The sequence below is a fragment of the Saimiri boliviensis genome, chromosome 2 (assembly GCF_048565385.1).
Source record: "Saimiri boliviensis isolate mSaiBol1 chromosome 2, mSaiBol1.pri, whole genome shotgun sequence".
Taxonomy (NCBI): Eukaryota; Metazoa; Chordata; class Mammalia; order Primates; family Cebidae; genus Saimiri; species Saimiri boliviensis.
In genome coordinates, this window is record NC_133450.1 from 46,795,795 (window position 1) to 46,817,697 (window position 21,903).

Consider the following 21,903-nt stretch of genomic DNA (forward strand, 5'->3'; position numbering starts at 1 on the left):
TCATTGAAGGAGGATAAAACAGCATAAGAATTGGTGAGAAGATAAAGTATATTGCTTGAGCCCAGATGGTGGAGGTTACCATCCTCAGAGCGTTAAAAGGGGGAATCTCAGAGTAGAAAAAAAGTACTTTGCACCTAATAACGCTTCAAAATACGTTAGTTTTTTTTGTTTTGTTTTGTTTTTGTTGTTGTTGTTGTTTTTTTTAAAGACAGAGTCTCCTTCTGTCACCCAGTCTGGAGTGCAATGGCATGACCTCAGCTGACTGCCACCTCTGCCTCCTGGGTTCAAGTGATTCTTGTACCTCAGCCTCCTGAGCAGCTGGGATTACAGGTGTGTACCACCACACCTGGCTAATTTTTGTATTTTTAGTAGAGACGGGGTTTTGTCATGTTGGTCAGGCTGGTATGGAACTCATGGCCTCAAGTGATCCACCTGCCTCAGCCTCCCAAAGTGTTGGGATTACAGGAACGAGCCACCAAACCCAGCTAGCTTGTTACTATTATTGCTACAGAAAAGACCTTGCTTCTCTAGTGACCATAAGGGCAGTTGGTAATACCCAGGCCTGGACTGGAGGTAGAAGCAAAGGGAACTAGCAGAAAAGGAAAATCGGATTGCCTCTTTCTGGCCTTTGGTTGGAGTGCTGTTTAAATGGAGGAAATGCCAGATCCAAGAGCCCAGGGGGGTGGCTGTGAGTGCCCTCATGTGGATCAGCTGTGGTTAGACTGCTTAACACCTTGTGATCTGCCCCATATAAATATACTGCCATGTATAAATGATGGCCACATATATATGTAATCTGGAAAGATAAACATCAAGCTTCACACTGGCAACATGCAGGGAGGGAAGTGGAATGGGGTGTGTGTGTGTGTGTGTGTGTGTGTGTCCGTGTGTGTTGGAGAACCTGTATTTTATTACTCCGTACCTCACCTCTTGATTTTTTCCCACGATAATTAGTTCATGTGTTAGGTAAAAAATAAATAAATAAATAAATAAATAAATAAATAAAATAAATCTAAAAGAATAAGAAGAATTAAAGAAAAGTACCGGCAGAAACTGCTTGTGATCCAAGTCCTGGCTCCCTGATGCCTGGCTGAAGCCCAGCCCACAAACAGAACACTGGGTTAAAGGTCCTGGAGAAAAGAGGATGGGAAAGGTTTGGTGTCGGTGTGGTGTCTGCTAGTCCCAGAAGGGTAGGGCACCTGGCAGACGGTTTTCAGCTTAATGGGAACTGCTCCTGTTTTCCAGGCACACACAATCCAGGGCTGGAGAAGTTCAACAAGTGCATGGAACATCGGAAACCTCCTGGAAATGCTGAATTTGCCTCGAGATGTCCTGAAGTCCAACATACTCCTCTGTGCAGCCTCGAGGCTCAGGAGCCCAGCCCAGCCCAGCTCACCGTGCCCTCTCAGCCAGCCCTTCTTAGCCTTCAGCAGCCCTCCCTCTTCCTGAGTAGTGGCCCTTCGCAGGCCTGCGTCCCAGCCCCGCCCCTCTCTCTGGACGCATCTCTGGGCCCCATCATCACCCGGCGCCGGGCCCTCCCTCTGCCCCCCCCTTTCTCCTCCCTCCTTTCCTCCCTCCGTTCCTCCCTCTCTCCCTCCCTCCCAGCTCCTGCACCAGGAAACGGCCCGGATCCCGGCAGCGGCCTGACCCGTGAGATCCCTAACCTGGCAGGCGGGCGGGGTTGGAGACTGGCTGAGGTGGGGGTAAGGGAGGAGCTGGGCCTTTGGGCTGCACTAGGGGGAACCGGGAATAGAGATGGTGTCGGCAGGAAGCCCTTGGCCCTGGGTTTCCCGGGAGGACAGTCATTAAACATGGATTCGGCCACACAGCTGGTAGAGCGTTGGGGGCAGGGGCCCAGGCCCAGAGCTGCAACCCCAGCCCTCCCAGGCCAGACCCCGATCCCTGGCCTTCCCTTCCTGGTTCTGATCTCCCCTTCCCCTTTACAGGGCTCCACGCTGGCCGGGAGGATGAAAGGCCCCAGCTGGGGGCTCCTTGCCACCAGCGCTGTGTCTTAAGAGCTGCTATCCCGGCTGGGTGAGTGTCTCCTTCCTTTCTGTCTGGAGTAACCCATTGCGTCTCCCACCTTTCTCTTCAGCCCATCTGCTCTCCTTCATCTTGTGCCTCTGCCAACATCTTTACATCTTGCATTTGGGGAGGTCCTAAGCCCCCTCCTCTAGCCAGGAAGGTGTGGATTGAGCAGGGGGAGGTGTGTAAGGGTGTCACAGAGCTGACGTTGTCTTATTATGAAAAGAATCTAAAGAATTCTAAACATAAAATTTACTTGTTTTGCATTTAATTTTGCATATTAGGATGCAATGGCCAGCCTCTCGAACCCTGGTCCCGCATCATGACTTAATTCTCTTGTTCTTGCCTCTCCCTGTCTAGTGAGCTCTGAGCATTTCCTCCCTCCTCCCCATCTCACTGGGTTGGCCAAACCAGAAATGCCCCTTCTGGTTCACTGTCTATATATTCATGCCAGTCTTTCATCCTTGCCTCTTATAGCCGCCCGGATGGCGACCCCAGCCTCAGCCCCAGACACACGGGCTCTGGTGGCAGACTTTGTAGGTTATAAGCTGAGGCAGAAGGGTTATGTCTGTGGAGCTGGCCCCGGGGAGGGCCCAGCAGCTGACCCGCTGCACCAAGCAATGCGGGCAGCTGGAGATGAGTTCGAGACCCGCTTCCGGCGCACCTTCTCTGATCTGGCGGCTCAGCTGCATGTGACCCCAGGCTCAGCCCAACAACGCTTCACCCAGGTCTCCGATGAACTTTTCCAAGGGGGTCCCAACTGGGGCCGCCTTGTAGCCTTCTTTGTCTTTGGGGCTGCACTGTGTGCTGAGAGTGTCAACAAGGAGATGGAACCACTGGTGGGACAAGTGCAGGAGTGGATGGTGGCCTACCTGGAGACGCGGCTGGCCGACTGGATCCACAGCAGTGGGGGCTGGGTAAGAAGCTTCTCAATTGCCGCTCCGCACATCCCTCCGCAAAGCTGGTCTCCAGGGGGAAGTTGGGGGCTCTGATTGGAGGCTGAGGCAGCTATGTTGGGAATGAGGTATGGGGCTGAGGCTCCCCGTCTGGGTGGAATCAGACTGAGAGATGCCTGGACTCTGCACTCCAGGGCTGCCATGCAGTCAACACTGGATGGGCTCATGGTCCCAAGCAGAGGACAGAATATGCACCCAAGGAGTGCCTGCAGGGGAATGGTGTCAGGGACTTTTTGCATCTGAGTCATGGTGTGGGAGGTGGGGAGAATCAGGGATGGGTGGTGGTCAGGCAAGCCTTGGCAAAGGATGCTAGTTCTGAGCAGAATTTTTCACCAAGGAAAGGATGGAATTCACTGGAGGCAGAGTGGGCAAATGAAGCAGCCTCTCATGGTGGGGGTGTACCTGGGGGATCAGAGGGGCTTGCAGTAGAGCTTTGGCCAGAGAGGAGCTGGGAATGGGGTAGTGCTCGCAGTGGATGGAACTGGAACTCTTCCTCTCCTCTTCTCTCCACTCTTTCCTCTCCTGATATCCCTTTCTCCTTCTTTCTCTCCTACTTCCCTTCTCTCCCACAGGCGGAGTTCACAGCTCTATACGGGGACGGGGCCCTGGAGGAGGCGCGGCGTCTGCGGGAGGGGAACTGGGCATCAGTGAGGACAGTGCTGACAGGGGCCGTGGCACTGGGGGCCCTGGTAACTGTAGGGGCCTTTTTTGCTAGCAAGTGAAAGTCCAGGGCCAGGTGGGGCTAGGTGTGGCTGGGGGTCAGGAGAGCAGGAGCAGAATAGAGAAATGCCCTTGGAAGAAGTGGAGTTGATGGATGGGTGGGCATGGAACAGGGATGGGCAGGGGAAGGGTAGTGTGTAAGGGAGCTGAGTAGGCCAGGTAGGCGATTAGAAGAGTGAGCAGGACACATAGGGGAGGGGAATGTTTTGGCAAGTTTAGGGGGGCAGGAGGTGGAGTCGTTCCAGGGCTGGGGGAGGTGGGAGGGATCATGCCTATAGGTGTGGGCACATGAAACGACCTGGAACTTGGTTTGTAGCCCTGAGGAAGGTGGACTTGCATAAGCAGTTGTGTTTCCGTTGGATGGGTGGGATTTGGGGAACATAGAAGACACATCCCTTTGGAATGGAAGCTTGAGGGTTCTCGGGTGATAGGGAGAGGTGGCTGTAACCATGGGCTGCTTGGACACACGTGTGCATGTGCACGCATGCTGCTGTGCATGCTGGGCTGCCTGGCAAATCTGGTGGTGGTGGGATTCCCCAAGGAGAAAACATTCCCTGTTGCAATGGCCAGAACTAGGAGCAGTTCTCTGCCCCACCCCGCACAACCCCTCCTTTCCCTTGCCCCTGTCCTGATGCCTCAAGGCTTAGAGAGAAACATTGTATCTAGAGGTAGGGCTCTGCTGCTTCTCTCCAGAAAGTAATTGGCAAGGCTTTGGAGAAGAGCAGTGACCTTGTTCCTTCATCATCCCCCTTCTTTGTGCATCATGCACTTGCTGCTGCCTCCCGGGCTCCGACAGAAGGGCAGGGCTGTTGAGCCTGGATGGGTGGAGGCTTAGGTAGCTGGACCTGCCTGCCACCCTCCTCTCCCACTCAGGCACAATGGTGCCTAAAGTGTTTCCAGTCTCTGGGACCTCTGTACTCAAACTGAAATTCTTAAGTTGGGGCCCTAACTAATTTTCCTTTTGAGGTTGTGGACATAAGTGCTGATGTAGAATACAGTCTGGGTCCCACACTGTGTCTCAGTGAGACTGCTGATGCCTTGAGAGGACCATTTCAGCTCTGAATCCCATGGGTGTGAGGGTGATGGGTACTCCAGGACTGGCCTATGCTGTGTTGTGGGCTTTGATTCGGCTTTATCAGGGACCAGGCATATGGGTTCTAGAGTATCTACCATGACCTAGGAGCATTTATGATTTCTTTGAAGCCACGCTGTTTGCATGTGTGTTACTTGTCTGTACCTCAGAGTCTGAGGATGTTAAGTTTGGAATTCGCAGTCCTCTAGAACAGCTTCAGATTATAGCTTTTTCTTTTGAGGAAGAAATTACTCACTCCAGATGCATGCCCTGAGCCAGACCTCACTGCTGCACTTTCCAAGGTGCTAAGATTGCTGCTCTCCAATGCTGACTTTCTGACACAGTGCTCTAGAACCCTGCCTGTGATCCTGAGCACTGATCAGCTTAGCTAGACCATGGTTGACTCTTCTTGGAGATTTTCACTTGGTCCTAGAATGTGGCAACGTAGTTGTGCTCGCCAGAATGTGGGACCAAATTGGCCTCAGGTGTTTAGTCCAGACTTCTGCTTTTGAGAGAGGGCTGCACTTTTTAATGGTTTTTCCAGGGGAGGTGGTAGGCTGCACGTGCCACTTGGTCTTGTGAGTATGCTGATGCCAGAAACTCAGAGCCAGCCTGTGGCAAGCAGTTGGGGTGGGGGGTCTCTGACTTGCTCAGGACAAACTAAGCCAGTGGTTTTCAAACTGCTTGGCAGAGCCCTGAAGTTTCCTAGGGGTTGCCTCAGGAGTCCTTGGGGAGATGAAGGGGGTGGGGAGCTGAGCAGGCTGGGCAATTTGCCCTCTAACAGAACAGCTCCCCTTGTAGCTGTCTTACGTATCGGGGTTCAGGGTAAGATTTTATTTGCGTTAAGGGGTTTGCTGCTGAAAAAAAGTTGGAAAACCACTGACTAGACCATCGGCTCCAAATTGGAGCTTGTGCTTCCTTCCCCAGGTTTGGAGCACACTGTTCACCCTACCCTCTGCCACAGGACGCATATCCCTGTTAGCATTCCCGGGGACCTTTAGCCAAGAGGGGCTGCAGGGACTATGGCCAGGTTACTGAAATGCCCTGCTTTGAAGCCTTGACACCTGGGCGGAAAGAGAGGCTGTTTTCTGACAGGGTAAAGGGCTTGGTCTGGATTCCCAGAAGCATAGCTTAGATGGGACCACAGTGGGCAATTTTGACCTGTCCTGCCTTTCTTAGCTTGAAGGGAAACCCCAGAGACTCTTCTGTCAGGGAAAACTAGGGACTCTCTTCTAGAGCCATATAGTTCCTTGGGATTAGCTCTTGGCCAAGAAGGCTGAGTATGGCTCCCAATTTTTAAATCCATTTCATTTTTTAAAAAATAAGGGAAATAAATGTAATTGCCATTTTTCAAAGATTAAGTAGGAGGAGAGGGGTTTCTTGCTCTCCAGAGCCCAAAGGGACAAATAGAGACTTTGCTTAGGCCAAGGAAGGAGCGGAAGTAGGGCAACTCGGTCCTGCGATTATTAATCCTACTCCCCACTTATTCTAGGGCACACATACACTATTTTACTTTTTTAAAATCATAAAATGGCAGAAGAGATTTGGTTAGTTTAGAAGAAAAGAAAGCTCTATAAATATAAATCTATATTCCTGTATTTTTATTTAATAATTTATAAATACCAAGTTCATTTGACTTTTATTTTTGTGTAATATGTAATGGTCGTATTAAAAAAAATAAATAAAGCCCAGAAGTTTAATGAGAAGGACTGAACAGGGTTTGTGACTTCTGCACTGTATAGCCTGGGGTCACGACATTTCATTGATCCAGTCAACTCTTCATGACCTTGTTAAAGGCAAGAATTAGAATAGCAGGGATCTGGGAAAGTGTTGGGATAGTTAAAAAGTCAGAGTCATTCCCCCATCCTCCTCACCCCACTCCTACACCAGCCAAATGGCCAAAGCCAAGAATTCCATCTATTCTAACTTGAGCCTTGGGAGGGTGTGTGTATGTGGTACATTGGGACTGCCACTAACAATAACCAAATGAAAAACAAAGAAAACCTACCAAAAATCTTTGTGTGATAGTTATCAAGTCCCCAGTTGTGGTTCAGGCTCTAATCAGAAGTGTGTGATAATAATAAACATTTCTCTGTGGTGCCTTGCTGCATACCTCAGACATAAAAATAGGTCTGGGTCTGGCGCGGTGGCTCAAGCCTGTAATCCCAGCACTTTGGGAGCCCAAGGCAGGCAGATCATTTGAGGCTTGGCGTTCGAGACCAGCCTGGCCAACATGGGGAAACCCTGTCTCTACTAAAAATACAAAAATTAGTCGGGCGTGGTGGCACATGCCTGTAATCCCAGCTTCTCAGGAGGCCATGGCACAAGGATTGCTTGAACCTAGGAGGTGGAGATTGCGGTGAGCCAAGATTGAGCCACTGCACTCCAGCCAAAAAAAAAAAAAAAAAAAAAAAAAAGGTTGTCTGGCAAAAATGGAGTCCCTGCTTCCTTTCCTGGTCCTGAAAGACATTTGGTTTCAGCCATTTTAATGCAAACTGATAAACTGGATGGGATCTCCAGGAATACTCAGCCCATCATTCTCTACCTGTAGTCTTGGACCACATCAAAAATTATGTCTCACAGAAATAGTGATCCTAATTTAAAATTTCAGGTGAGAATTTCTAGTCTTTCTGTAATCCAGTGCAATAGATTGGTACTTGGGTTTATGTGTTAAATTGCAAGAAATATAATTGTTTAGAGGAATCCAGCATTCCCTTTCTATTCGCTATACAAAAATCTACAGGGGAAGCCATATTAAAATCAGAGAGTTGTTTAGTGAAATGGCACTATGGAAAAGGGAATTAGATGTTCTTAATAGTTAATATCATTAAGTATGATAGCTGGTACATTTATCCCCACTGCAGTGTGATTGATTTAATGATTGATTTACATTTACAAGTTCTTTAGATACAAAGATTGATTAACATTTGCCTAGTTCCCCCCCCCCCAAAATTTGCAACACACAAAATAATAGGAAAACATAAAATTTTTAAGTCAGGGTTGACTTTCAAATCAAAGTTAAGTAAAACAAAAAATAAGTAGGGGTAATGGGAAAATTGAAATATTACAGTAAGATGTCAGCAAAAAGAAAATTAATACACAGAAAAACATTTTATAAGTAGTTTTCCTAAATACTAAAGCTAGGCTGTGAATTCAGCTCTGAGCTTCTTGGCAGCTAAAGAAAATTAAAATACAAAATGAAATTCACATTCCTCTTATAACTTATAAAAACCTATCAGTTAAGGGCAAAAAAAAATTGTTGATTTTTTGAGAAGACTGATAAAGTGGATGCCACCTTCTGTGACATCTAAAAGCAAATATGATGTTGAGTTTTGACCACTGTTTCTTCTAGAAGCAATAAATGGAGATTCAGAAGGTCCTAAGTGTTTTCTATTAGGCTCATCACAATTTAGCCCAAATATGCGGTTCCATGATGGTTTGGTTTAATATAGGGCTAAATTTTGGGCTATCTAAAGGGACAGATGAATTGTATTTCCTCCATACAGTTCTCCACCAGTGTTATTTATTCAGATGACACCTTTATAAAGTTGGGCAACAGTTACAATTTCTAGCGAATGGATAGATTGTAAATATTCTATGTTGTTACTTAGTAGCAGAGCCTTTGAAGACTTTAAAACCTACCTTAAATATAGATACAGGAAAGATACAGAAATAAATCAACTATTTTGAAACCCAACCAGAAAACACACCGTAATGAAACGCTGTGTAGTTTATTCATTCCGTCAACCATTTATGCAGCAAATATTCAAGCATCATCTGTGTGCTAAGCACAGTTATGGGCCCAGAGGTAAAGTGAACAGACAGATGCAAATCTCTGTTCTCATGTTGCTTATGTTCTAGTAAGGGAAACAGAAAAATTTTAAATTGTATAATATATGAGAAGGTGATGAATGCCATAAAGAAAAACAAATCATGAGGGGGAATGTGTGTGTACATATACACATACAGATTTCAATTTTAAATGGAGTGGTCAGAGAAGGCCTCATATCTGAGGTGACTTTTGGGTAAAACCATGACAAACAATGTGGAAAAATATGTTTACTGACATGGGAAGATGTTTGTCTTTTTTTTTAATTGGGTAAAAAAATAGATTAGAAAATAATATATACAGTATGACCCCATTTTGCTAAAATATTTATGTCTCTGTGCCTTGATATGTATTTACATATTGAAAGTTTCAGGAAGTATATATGCCAAAATATCATTAGTGATTGTCTCTGGATAGTGGGCTTTATGAGTGCTTTTATTTTGTTCTTTTTGCTGTCAGTATTTTCTGATTCTTTGATAATGAACATATATTTCCAGTACAGTATATGAAAACAAGTTCTTTAGGCACAAAATTTCTAAAATGTTAACCAAGCAGAATGGAAATTAAGCAACCCAACAGAAGCTCCTTCACATTTAAATGACTACCCCAACTCCATGCAAAGGCAGGCCTAGGGAGTTAAGGTAAGCAGGGCCAGACCACATTAGAAGATTATTGAGGTCTGCTCCAAGATAGAGATAATTAAAGGAGAAAGGCTCCAAGGTTCGACATCAGCACTGTCCAACAAAGATATAATGCAAGCTACATGTAGTATTACATTTTCTAGTAACCTCATTTAAAATGCAAAAAGAAATTATCAAACCAATTTTAATAATATTCTATTTAGCTCAGTAAATAAAAATATTATTTCAATATGGAATTAATATTAAACAGTTAATGAATTATGTCACATTCTCTTTTTCATACTAATTCTTCAAAATTCAGTGTGTATTCAATACTTTCAGCACATCTCAAATTGGAGTCTCATGTTTCAAGTGGTCAGTAGCCATGTGTGACTAGTGGCTATCATATTAAAGTGTAGCTCTAGATCATAGATCAGTATTGTAGTCCGTAAAAATTTCAAAGTAGTTTTAGATCATAGAGCATTATTGTAGTTTGTAAAATTTTCAAGAAAGGAGATAAAATAGGGATGAAACTACCAAGTCAGCAAATATTTATGTTGTTTGGTGAGAAAACCTTTTTCTTCTGGGAAGAACTATGGATGCCCTTACCCATTTTTACCACTTAATTCTCCTTTTCTCAACTTCACTCAGCCACTCCTTCCTCTCTTTTCCTTTCCTTCTTCCCTTTCCCTTCTTTCTCTCTCTTCCTTCTTTCTCCCTCTCTTTCTTTCGCCTTTCCTTCTTTCCTTCTTTCTCTTTCTTTTCTTTTCTTTCTTTCTTTTTCTCTTTCTTTTCTTTTTCTTTTCTTCCTTTCTGTAACAGAGTCTCGCTCTGTTGCCAGGCTGGAGTGCAGTGGTGCCATTTCGCTCACTGCAGCCTCTGCCTCCCAGGTTCAAGTGATTCCCCTGCCTCGGGCTCCTGAGTAGCTGGGACTACAGGTGTGTTCCGCCATGCCCAGCTACTTTTTTGTATTTTAGTAGAGACGGGGTTTCACCATGTTTGCCAGGATGGTCTCGATCTCCTGACCTCATGATCCACCTGCCTTGGCCTCCCAAAGTGCTGGGATTACAGGTGTAAGCCACCACACCTGGCCCATTCCCTTTTATTAATACATCTTCCCCTCTTCTGGGGCACAATATCATTGGAGTTTCACTTTTTCCAAAACTCCATGGTCCTCTGTGTATAGGTTATTACTTAGAACTATAATGGATGAATCTCACACCATTACATAACCAAATTTTAAAAAATTCATTCTCAGAGGAAAACTTATCTGATACTGTCTATGCTTTAACAACAAGTAAGATATTAAATAAGAGTATTTATTTTTTACTTTTTTTAAAAAAGATTATTCATTACTGAAGGTCACTTATTCAGTTATTTATTGAGCAGAGTGATAGGCAAAGGGAATACAAATATAAGATGGTTCCCTCTCTTTTACAGTTTATAGACTAATAGGGAAGTACCTTCCTTTGTAGGTCACCATTCAAAAAGCTCTTTTTTTTTTTTTTTTTTTTTTTTTTTCCAGACAGTTTCACTGTGTCACCCAGACTGAAGTGCAGCGTCACCCAGAGTGGAGTGCAGTGGTATGATCTCGGCTTACTGTAACCTCTGCCTCCCTAGTTCAAGTGATTTTTGTGCCTCAGCCTGCTGAGTAGCTAGGATTATAGCAACACACCATCATGCCCAGCTAATTTTTGTATTTTTAGTAGAGACGGGGTTTCTCCATGTTGGCCAGGCTGGTCATGAACTCCTAACTTCAGGTGATCCTCCTGCCTTGGCCTCCCACAGTGCTGGGATTATAGGCATGAGCCGCCACACCTGGCCCTCAAATAGCTTTTCAAATATGTTTCCTTTTTTTCTTTTTTCTTTTTTGAGACATGGTCTTACTCTGTAGCTGAGGCTGGAGTACCATGACCATAGCTCACTATAGCCTGCAACTTCTGGGTTCAAGTGATCCTCATGTCTCAGCCTCTGGATTAGCTGGGACTATAGGTGCATGTCACCATACTCAGCCAAATGTATTTGTTGCTTTCATAAGGTAATCATGCCTATTAGAAAAAGTTTGAAAGTTGCAGTGATTAAAAAAAATAAATATGTAATGGGCTGAGCGTGATGTCTCATCCCTGTAATCCCAGCACTTTGGGAGGCTGAGTTTTGTGGATCACTTGAGCCCCAGGAGTTTGGGACCAGCCTAAGCAACACAGTGAGACCTTGTCTCTACAAAAAATAGAAAAAATTAGCTGGGCATGGTGGTGCATGCCTGTAGTCTCAGCCATTTTGGAGGCTGAGGAGGGGAGCATTACTTGAGCCAGGATGTTGAGGCTGCAGTCAGCTGTGATCATGCCACCGTACTCTAACCTGGGCAACAGAGACCCTGTCTCAAAAATAAGAGCAGCAAAATAAACAAGTAAATAAATGAACAGTGATTGTGGAAAATTTGTAGAAAGAAAATGAATCATAATGCTATCACCCAGAGAGAACTACTATTTTGTTATACTTCTTTTCAGTATTTTTTGTCTGCTTTTATGATCATACAATTTTGTATACTGCAATTCTGCTTACCATTATATTGCAAGCATTTTTCCTTGATGTTAAAATGTTTCAAAAGCATAATGACTATATAAAATTACACCTACTTGTGTACAATAATTTTAATGCCCAATTGGTCATTTGTCTGTATTTTTTCACTTTGATAAAAATATTTATTCTGATGGGGCATGATGGCCCACACCTGTAATCCCAGCACTTTGGAAGACCAAGGTGGGAGGATTACCTGAGCTCAGGAGTTCAAGACCATCCTGAGCAACATGGTAAACCCTATGTCTATTAAAATACAAAAAATTAGCTGGGCATGGTGGTGGCACGCCTGTAGTCCCAGATACTCAGTGGCTGAGGCACAAGAATTGCTTGAGCCTCGGAGGTGGAGGTTGCAGTAAGCCGAGATTACACCTCCTCACTCCAGCTTGGGTTGTGGAGTGAGAGTCAGTCTCAAAAAACAAACAAAAATATTTATTCCCAAATGTTTATTCACAAATTGGATTACATTTTTAGAGGAGATAAGAAAAAGAAAAATAATCTCAACCTTTTTTTTTTTTTTTTTTTTTTGAGAGAGAGAGTCTCACTCCGATGGCCCAGGCAGGAATGTAGTGGTGTGATCTCGGCTCACTGCAAACCTCCACCTCCCAGTTTCAAGCATTTCCCCTGCCTCAGCCTCCTGAGTAGCTGGGATTACAGGTGTTCACCACCACACCTAGCTAATTTTTGTATTTTTAGTAGATATGGGGTTTCACTGTTTTGGCCAGGCTGGTCTTGAACTCCTGACCTTGGGTGATCTGCCCGCCTTGGTTTCCCAAAGTGTTACGATTACAGGCGTGAGCCATCTCTCCCAGCTTTTCTTTTCTCCTTTTCTTTCTTTTTTTTTGAGACAGGGTCCCACTCTGTTGCCCAGGCTGGAGTGCAGTGGCATCGTTATGGCTCACTGCAGCCTCAGCCTCCCGAGTACCTGGGAGTAGCAGGGACTGCAGGTGCATACCACCATGCCCATCTAATTTTTGTAATTTTAGTGGAGAAGGGGTTTTGCCATATTGCCCCAGGTTGGTGTTGAATTCCTGGGCTCAAGCAATCCAGCTCCCAAAGTGTTGGGATTACAGGTATGAGCCACTGCACCTGGCCTTAAGAATCTCAACATTTGGCCGGGCGTGGTGGCTCAAGCCTGTAATCCCAGCACTCTAGGAGGCCAAGGCGGGTGGATCACAAGAGATCAAGACCATCCTGGTCAACATGGTGAAACCCCGTCTCTACTAAAAATACAAAAAAATTAGCTGGGCTGGGTGGCGCGTGCCTGTAATCCCAGCTACTCAGGAGGCAGAGGCAGCAGAATTGCCTGAACCCAGGAGGCGGAGGTTGCGGTGAGCTGAGATCGCACCATTGCACTCCAGCCTGGGTAACAAGAGCGAAACTCTGTCTCAAAAAAAAACACACAAAAAAACCCCAAAAAACAAGAATCTCAACATTTTAAAAGCTTTTGGTAAATATTGCCAAAGACTAGAAAGATTGTACTGGTTCTTGCTCCTCTTTTCCTCCCATGACTGTGTTTTTAAAAATCAGATATAGTAGCAATTACATTTTATGTACAATTTTACATTCTACTTCCTTGGCTTAACAAAATTATTTTTGCATGTTTGTCACACTATGTAAACCTTTTAATAGATGCATAATCATATTTTATTGGATATAATTGTAGTTTGCTTAAACTTTTATCTATTGTTGGAATTTGTCTTTCCATTTTTCACACATATTTTTTTGTGCATTAAAGCAGGCCTTATCTGAACTTTGAAAGCTAGCTTTGAATTCCCTGCACACTGTTATGTATAATATATATTATTATTTACATTTTTTCCTTTGAGACAGTGTCTTGCTGTTGCCCAGGAGATTCTCCTGCCTCAGCCTCCCGAGCAGCTGAGTTTACAGGCATGTGCCACCACACCCAGCTAATTTTTGTATTTTTAGTAGAGATGGGATTTTGCCATGTTTGCCAGGATGGTCTGAAACTCCTGGGCTCAGGTGATCCTCCTGCCTCAGCCTCCCAAAGTGCTGGGATAACAGGCATGAGCTACCATGCCCAGCCAGCCCTGCACACTTCTAATTAGTCCAATGACTTAGGCCTAAGTTTCTTCGCTTCATCAAGCCATTTTCTTTTTCTTTTTGGAAATATTTTCCTCATGGGGTTGTTGTGAGAGTCCAATGAGATAATATAATAAGGAGTGGTGCTTAACAAAAATAGGATTCAAACACGTTTAAAAAAATCACATCTCCTTTTGTTGGCTTGATTAAATTGGGCACCAATAAGATAAACAAATCTTAATTAGGTTAAGATCAGTATAAAAGACCTTTCTTCCAGGGCATTCAGTCATTTAGAGCTTGTCTTCGGTGCTCAACGTTAGTTATCCCAGATCACACTGAAGCTGAGGTGGCTGATGAAGTAATTTGCAGTGAAATTTTAAGCGACTGTGACCCTGCTCCAAGTTCCCCAGATCTCGAGGTAAGGAATTGTGAGAAAAAGTGGGGGTGAGGGGAATAGTGGGGTATAAGTCACTTTTGATTTTTTTGTTTTGCTAATGAGGATCTTCTCTTGTCCGACTCCCTCCACCAACCATATTTGTTTAACTTTTTGGTTGGGCTCATATGCATCTTTTGAACTGTAGGTTAGTGCGTCCACAAAAATTTATCTTGCAAACTTAGCACTGCCATTCCTTGCGTTTTAATAAATGTGTAGGATTGCTACCAAAATGTGGCAATCCTGCCTTCCAGGGCTAGGTCCTCATTTCGAGTGCAGCGGTGTAGTGGGAACCTGCCAGGAGAAATTCCTTTGGAATCTTGAGGGCTTGAGGGCTGAAATGAAGGGTGGCACCCAGCTCTCCAATCAATGCATCTTCAGTCAACAAACATTCAAGAGGACATTATGTGGTAGGCATACTGCCAGGCCGTGGAGATGCAAATATAAATAAGATCCAGCCCTTCATCTTCAGGCGCTCACAACCTAGTTAGGAAACAGCACAAAACCATTAAAGCGCACCGTGAAGGTAGGCCCACTTGTCCTGGGAAAGGAGCGGAAGCTGGGGTTTGCAGTGGTCTGATTGAAAATGGACTACATGTTAGAGGCACAGACTGGGTGCCTGTACACCCAATGGAACGAGAAGGGTGTAAAGTAATCACATACTGGGGTGTCGAAGGCAGTGATTTAGTTTTGAGACTTTACCTCACCAGCAAAAGGGGCCAGTCTGTTAGTGGTGCAGATTGGAGGGGTTACACTGTAAGCTGCTCAGTCAAGAGAAGAAAAGGGAACTACGGAGCAGAAGGCCTAGGAAAGAGGGCGGGAAAGACAGAACTCGTGACAAGAGTTCTGGACTGAGGATAGCTCTGGACTGAGCAATCCTCCCTGCTTTCTGGTGTGGGAGAGCTAGTGGATGACGGTGCCAGTAACCTGGATGGGGAAAGTAAGCACCCTCCTGGAACGCTCCATTCACAACCTCCATTTTCAGCAACATCCCATCTACTGATGCTTCCTGGTCAGGATACAAGTTTCCTGAAGCGGCCGCTCTGTTTCAGGCCTCGTCCGCCCAACAGCTAACTAGCTGGCCAGCAGTAGTATCAAGATGGCGGCCCCCTGAGGACTGTCTAGTCATGTGATCTCGGGTTTCCCAAGTTTGAAGCCCAGCAGTCCGTTCGGGGGCAAGGTTCGTCTGTCACAAAATGAATGTCAGCCCTTCGAATCTCGCGAGCCAATCGGCATATAAGACTGGGCCACGGCGGTGAGGCGATCGGAAGATTGGTCCTTTCCAGTTGCCTAGCTAGGGCCAATCACGGAGCGTCCTATACTTCGCAGGCCCGCCCATAGGTCGGGGAGAAGTAGGAATGTCGTCACAGCGTGGCGGTATTGTTACCTAAGGACTCAATAGGAGGTGGGACGCGTGTTGATTGACAGGCAGATTTCCCCTACCGGGATTTGAGAATTTGGCGCAGTAGCCCCGCCTTAGAGGTGGTGTCTTATTTGATTGCCAAGTAATATTCCCCAATGGAGTACTAGCTCATGGTGACTGGCAGGCAGCTTAACTAATGAGTCCTCGGCGTGGCCGGCGCAGCTCTCCAATCGCCGGGCGGCGGGCCCCAGTCTGAGCGGCGATGGCGGCGGCGGCGGCGGCGGCAGCAGCAGCGGGGGCTGCGGGCGGTCGGGGCTCCGGGCCGGGGCGGCGGCGCCATCTTGTGCCCGGGGCCGGTGGGGAGGCCGGGGAGGGGGCCCCGGGGGGCGCAGGGGACTACGGGAACGGCCTGGAGTCTGAGGAACTGGAGCCTGAGGAGCTGCTGCTGGAGCCCGAGCCGGAGCCCGAGCCTGAAGAGGAGCCGCCCCGGCCCCGCGCCCCCCCGGGAGCTCCGGGCCCTGGGCCTGGTTCGGGAGCCCCCGGCAGTCAAGAGGAGGAGGAGGAGCCGGGACTGGTCGAGGGTGACCCGGGGGACGGCGCCATTGAGGACCCGGTGAGGGAAGGAGGGCGAGCCATCAGGCCTGAGGCTGACTGGCCGGGTCATGGGAGGCCCAGAGCTCGGGCGAGCGGGAGGCAGGCGGGGGGTGGGGTTGGGCGGGGAATAACGTGGCTGGGGCCCAGTCGGGCCGGAGATGGGTCCGCGATCACTACAAGGGGCCCGACTGGCTTGATTCGGGCGTCACGGGTGCCTAGTGTTGTTCTAGAGAGGGTAGCTTGCTTTTCTTTTCATCACGACCCTCGCGTGGGGCGAGGGAAATGGCTGAGCATGGCTGAGGCCGCGCTCCGGCCGAGAGCAGGGCAGAGCCACTGCGTTGGTTCCTCTTAAGCTCTTCTCCATACCCTTTCCACTTATATTAGGAGCTGGAAGCTATCAAAGCTCGAGTCAGGGAGATGGAGGAAGAAGCTGAGAAGCTAAAGGAACTACAGAACGAGGTAGAGAAGCAGATGAATATGAGTCCACCTCCAGGCAATGGTGAGTAACTGGCGGTTGCACGCGGAGCCCGGGTTCTCTGGTTGGAAGGGTTGTAGGGAGGATGGGGAACGTGGGGTTAGATACTTGGCATCCTGGAGCTGCTTGTTTAAGCTATTATGACTTTGCCGCGGTCATAGTCCGTTGTGTTCCTCTGACCTTTGTGAGGCAGAACCTATATTTTGGTGGTGGTAGCTTTGTGCCTGCCTCCCTTTGTCCTTGTTATAATTGTGGTGTTCTTTGCTCTTGGTCTACCTCTCCTTCTTTTTAGAGGTTGCCAGCTCGAATTTGACCTTCAAATCTAATAATTTTTCCTCCAATTGGAGACGCTTCAGTTAGGATTCTAAGAGAAAACAAGCTGGAGGAGTTTCCCCTTTAATCTAGAAATGTGGAGTCTCAGCCCACTTAATTTTGTTCACTCGTAAAAGCGTTTCAACCTAAGCCATTCATTGGGGACTTGATTTGGAGGCAGGAGAGATTCCTATACTGTTTTAAGTGCGTATTAATTTATTCTTTAAATTTGTCGAATATTTAGCTAGTACCTGCTATGGATTAGGCACAATCCTGTTCTTGGTTATGGGTACAGCAGGGAACAGAATAGACCAAAATCTTTGCTTTCACTGAGCTTATGGGGTAGTGTTGGTGGTGGAAATGCATATATTGGTCAAGTAGAAAACAAGTGTATTTTTTTTTTTTTTTTTTTAATTTTTCCTCATAGCTGGACCAGTGATCATGTCCATTGAGGAGAAGATGGAGGCTGATGCCCGTTCCATCTATGTTGGCAATGTATGTAACTAGGGCTCTCTCTGATTGGGGTTGGGGGCAGGTTATTTTGGGAGTTATTTGATAGTCGTGAAAGGAACATCTCTGGGATAGGTGGTGGTTTTGGGTGTGGAGGGAGTGTGGAAAGGAGGTTAAAGGTAATGGAGTGATCAGTAAACATCAAAGGCTCTGGGTTTGTAAGGAAAAGGGACTAGTTCCCCAAATTACCAGATTTCATGTGCCTTGGTGTATGTAGATGGTGCAGACCAAAGGCTAGGCAGGGTACCTGTTGAGACAGGAATTTGCCTGGTGGCTGTGAAATGTCTGTCCTCTCCTCAGGTGGACTATGGTGCAACAGCAGAAGAGCTGGAAGCTCACTTTCATGGCTGTGGTTCAGTCAACCGTGTTACCATACTCTGTGACAAATTTAGTGGCCATCCCAAAGGGTAAGTAGAGGGAAGTAAGTTGAGATAATTTAAATTATGGTGTAAAAATAGATATATAAATTATGTTTTATATTGAGCAGTAAGTGATTTGCTGTTAACACAGGTAGCTGTGTCATTTAAGATAATGGCATTAATGTTGATATGTATCAGGAGTTGCACCTAAATGTCTTCTGAGGCCAGACAGATAAGAGAAATGAAGGCTAGATGTGGGTGGGATCATGAACTAGAAAGGGGAGTGGGAGAGGCAGCTTCTACTTGGCCTATTATGGCCATATGGAAATTCAGACTCTGTGTGTCCTATTTTTTCGAATTTCAAAGATTAGCTGGAAATTTTAAAATTTTAAATGATTTTGAATGATTTAAATTTTCCATTTGGAATTTTGACAAAAAAATGTAACTGCATTGTACCCCAAAACAAAGCATGCCTGTAAGCTGAACTGGACCTGTGAGATATTTGTAACCTCAGAGAGATACAATGACAATTCTTTTCAGGTTTGCATATATAGAGTTCTCAGACAAAGAGTCAGTGAGGACTTCCTTGGCCTTAGACGAGTCCCTATTTAGAGGACGGCAAATCAAGGTAAGCCTATGTCCATTGCTGTTCTGGTTCTGTATAAACTCTCCAGGTTGACTTTAAGGCTTTCATTTATTCATCTCTGACTCAGGTGATCCCAAAACGAACCAACAGACCAGGCATCAGCACAACAGACCGGGGTTTTCCACGAGCCCGCTACCGCGCACGGACCACCAACTACAACAGTTCCCGCTCTCGATTCTACAGTGGTTTTAACAGCAGGCCCCGGGGTCGCGTCTACAGGTCAGGATAGATGGGCTGCTCCTCTTCCCCGCGCCTCCCATGAGCCCTGTATGCTTCCTTCTCTCCTGGTCTGAGAAACCTCCCTTCCCTCCCCCTCCCCCTTGGTCTTCAGGAACTTTGTCTCCTGCCTGTGCTGGGTGAGGAAGGTAGTTGCAGGCCAGGCCAGAAGGCCAGTCTCGTCATGTTTTCTGCAGCAGGAATTGGTGATAAGGGCTGCATCCCTCCCTTGGATGACCTTCCACCCCCAGCCTTTTTTTCTTGGGAGTTGGTGGCTTTTGAAGGTGTTTATACACAAAGTCGGGAGGAACAGGACCTCCAGGCAGTGAAAGCACTGCTTGGGCATTTGTTACCTTTTTCAGAGTTAGGGAGGGGTTGAAGTCTGAACCTCCCTTGGAAGAATACCAGAGGCAGCTAGTTGATCCTCCCCAACAGCCTTGTGGGAGGATTTTGAGATATTTACTCTTTATCTGAGCCAGTCTTGCAAGGTTAACATCTCACTGGGCCTAAGTGTGGTGCCCATATTTTTGCCTTGCTTCGCTTCTGTCTCTTTACATTTAAATAGACAGGTTAGGTATATAAAAAAAACTTGGCTTTTCATAAGCTCTATCTGCTTGCTCCCAGGAATTACGGAGGATCTGTTTGTGAAGGCCTAGGGTTTAAGAGCTTTGGAGGACTGAAAACTAGATAAACAGGGAGTTCTTTTTCTTGCCTCTGTCTTCAGATGCACTTCTTTTTTGCCACTGTTGGGCAAAATTTTCTGTTAAGCCCCCCTCCCACTGCCCCAGTTCTCCAGGTGTGTTGCTATTTCTGGGATCGTGGGGTCAGTTTTAGGACACTTGAAAACTTCTTTTCCCCCCTTCCCTTCACAGTAACTGGGGCAAGGGCCCACGGGGAGGGGCTTGTACTGAACTATCTAGTGGTCGCGTTAACACCTAACTCTCCTTCTTTCTTCCAGGGGCCGGGCTAGAGCGACATCATGGTATTCCCCTTACTAAAAAAAGTGTGTATTAGGAGGAGAGAGAGGAAAAAAAGAGGAAAGAAGGAAAAAAAAAAGAATTAAAAAAAAAAAAAGAAAAACAGAAGATGACCTTGATGGAAAAAAAATATTTTTTAAAAAAAGATATACTGTGGAAGGGGGGAGAATCCCATAACTAACTGCTGAGGAGGGACCTGCTTTGGGGAGTAGGGGAAGGCCCAGGGAGTGGGGCAGGGGGCTGCTTATTCACTCTGGGGATTCGCCATGGACACGTCTCAACTGCGCAAGCTGCTCCCCATGTTTCCCTGCCCCACTTCACCCCCTTGGGGGCTGCTCAAGGGTAGGTGGGTGTGGGTGGTAGGAGGTTTTTTTTTTACCCAGGGCTCTGGAAGGACACCAAACTGTTCTGCTTGTTACCTTCCCTCCGTCTTCTCGCCTTTCACAGTCCCCTCCTGCCTGCTCCTGTCCAGCCAGGTCTACCACCCACCCCACCCCTCTTCTCCGGCTCCCTGCCCCTCCAGGTTGCCTGGTGATCTGTTTTGTTTCCTTTTGTGTTTCTTTTTCTGTTTTGAGTGTCTTTCTTTGCAGGTTTCTGTAGCCGGAAGATCTCCGTTCCGCTCCCAGCGGCTCCAGTGTAAATTCCCCTTCCCCCTGGGGAAATGCACTACCTTGTTTTGGGGGGTTTAGGGGTGTTTTTGTTTTTCAGTTTTTTTTTTGTTTTGTTTTGTTTTGTTTTCCTTTGCCTTTTTTCCCTTTTATTTGGAGGGAATGGGAGGAAGTGGGAACAGGGAGGTGGGAGGTGGATTTTGTTTATTTTTTTAGCTCATTTCCAGGGGTGGGAATTTTTTTTTAATATGTGTCATGAATAAAGTTGTTTTTGAAAATAAAAATTGTTTGGCCTTTTGGGTGTAAGGATTATTTATCTTCCTATTCTCTCTTAGATTGCAGATGGCTATTAATTGCACTTTGTGGAAGTACTGGTGTTATGGAAGGGAGGTTGCCACTTGTGAATTAAGGAGTAGGAGTTAAATTACAACTAGCAAGAACATTGTGTTTAATTGAGAATGACAGGTTTTCTGGATAACATGTAACCCTGTTTGACTTTTGAGAAATAAGCCTGGTAAACTAAAAGAATAGCCAAGTTATAGTGACCTAGTGGTGCTTCTGTGTGCTCCTAATACAACTTACATGCAAATGAACTATCCATGCCAGCAGCTCTAGAACTTTGGATTGGGGTCTTGCTATGTTGACCAGGTTGGTCTCAAATGATCCTCCCATCTTAGCCTCCCAAAGTGTTGGGGTAACAGATGTGAGCCACTGTGCCCAGCTACTTTTCTACCTCAAGGAAGGCCCAAGAAATGCAAAAGACAATACACTTAGCTAAGAGACAATTGCTAAGCTTGTTTTTTCCAATCCTGCAGTGATCACTTACGTGTTCAGCTAACTTACATTGGGTTGTTTTATTTGAGATGGTCTTGCTTTGTTACCCAGGCTGGAGTGCAGTGGCACAATCTTGGCTCACTGCAGCCTCAACCTCCCAGGCTCAGGTGATTCTCCCACCTTGGCTTCCCACATAGCTGGGACTGTTGGCACCTGCCACCACGCTCAGCTAAGTTTTTGTAGAGAGAGAGATTGCAGGCATGAGCCACCATGCCTGGCCCACAGAGCCATTTCTTTAACATTATTTTTGAAGAGCATCCAGGTCAGAGGCAATTTTGAACAAAACATCCTGAGAAGTGAATGAAAAAATAGGCTGAAATGCTAAGAAATCCTATATGTAATGAAATCTGAAGGCTTGACCTGGGTAGTGATGCAATATTCAAGTTTTAAAACCAATCTGACACTGGAATGAAAAATGGAGAAATTAAGATGGCCAAGTCAAAATTTAGATATGAAAAGTGAAAGCCAGCTGTGAAGTCCTAATAAGATGATCTTGGCCAGGCCCTGTGGCTCATGCCTATAGGGAGGTCAAGGCAGGAGGACTGCTTGAGCTCAGGAGTTCAAGACCAGCCTGGGCAACACACCAGGCTAATTTTTATATTTTTAGTGGAGACGTTGGCCAGGCTGGTCTCAAACACCTGACCTCAGGTGATCCACTCACCTCGGCCCCCCAAAGTGCTGGGATTACAAGCGTGAGCCACCTGCCTAGTGCAATATAAATTTTTTACTGG

The 21,903-nt window shown here is 46.2% G+C and overlaps 2 protein-coding genes across 4 annotated transcripts in view; one reads left to right on the forward strand and one right to left on the reverse strand.

Annotated features, from left to right (window-relative positions):
- LOC101027939 (myosin-6) overlaps positions 1-21,903 on the reverse strand; it is a 251,421-nt gene that overhangs the window by 147,540 nt on the left and 81,978 nt on the right. The window lies entirely within an intron of this gene.
- On the forward strand, positions 1,589-20,644 carry PABPN1 (poly(A) binding protein nuclear 1). Of its 3 annotated transcripts, XM_039468637.2 has the most exons (7): positions 15,881-16,254; positions 16,620-16,734; positions 17,450-17,517; positions 17,833-17,939; positions 18,432-18,519; positions 18,605-18,756; positions 19,712-20,644. In XM_039468637.2, the coding sequence occupies exons 1-7, from the start codon at positions 15,904-15,906 to the stop codon at positions 19,749-19,751; spliced, it is 921 nt and encodes a 306-aa protein (XP_039324571.1). In that variant the 5' UTR covers positions 15,881-15,903; the 3' UTR covers positions 19,752-20,644. The 3 variants fall into 3 exon arrangements, with proteins under 3 accessions (XP_010333345.1, XP_010333344.1, XP_039324571.1); XM_010335043.2 differs by lacking the exons at positions 15,881-16,254; positions 16,620-16,734; positions 17,450-17,517; ... (2 more) ...; positions 18,605-18,756; positions 19,712-20,644 and adding exons at positions 1,589-1,703; positions 1,947-2,034; positions 2,503-2,942; positions 3,554-6,479; XM_010335042.3 differs by lacking the exons at positions 15,881-16,254; positions 16,620-16,734; positions 17,450-17,517; ... (2 more) ...; positions 18,605-18,756; positions 19,712-20,644 and adding exons at positions 1,589-1,650; positions 1,947-2,034; positions 2,503-2,942; positions 3,554-6,479.

What these genes read in the sequence shown, in the direction of transcription:
- PABPN1 (XM_039468637.2), top strand. Translation starts at nt 15,904, where the DNA reads ATGGCGGCGGCGGCGGCGGCGGCAGCAGCAGCGGGGGCTGCGGGCGGT. An exon ending in TTTAGTGGCCATCCCAAAGG is followed by an intron (nt 17,940 to 18,431) that starts GTAAGTAGAGGG and finishes AATTCTTTTCAG; the next exon opens with GTTTGCATATATAGAGTTCT. An exon ending in CCCCGGGGTCGCGTCTACAG is followed by an intron (nt 18,757 to 19,711) that starts GTCAGGATAGAT and finishes TCTTTCTTCCAG; the next exon opens with GGGCCGGGCTAGAGCGACAT.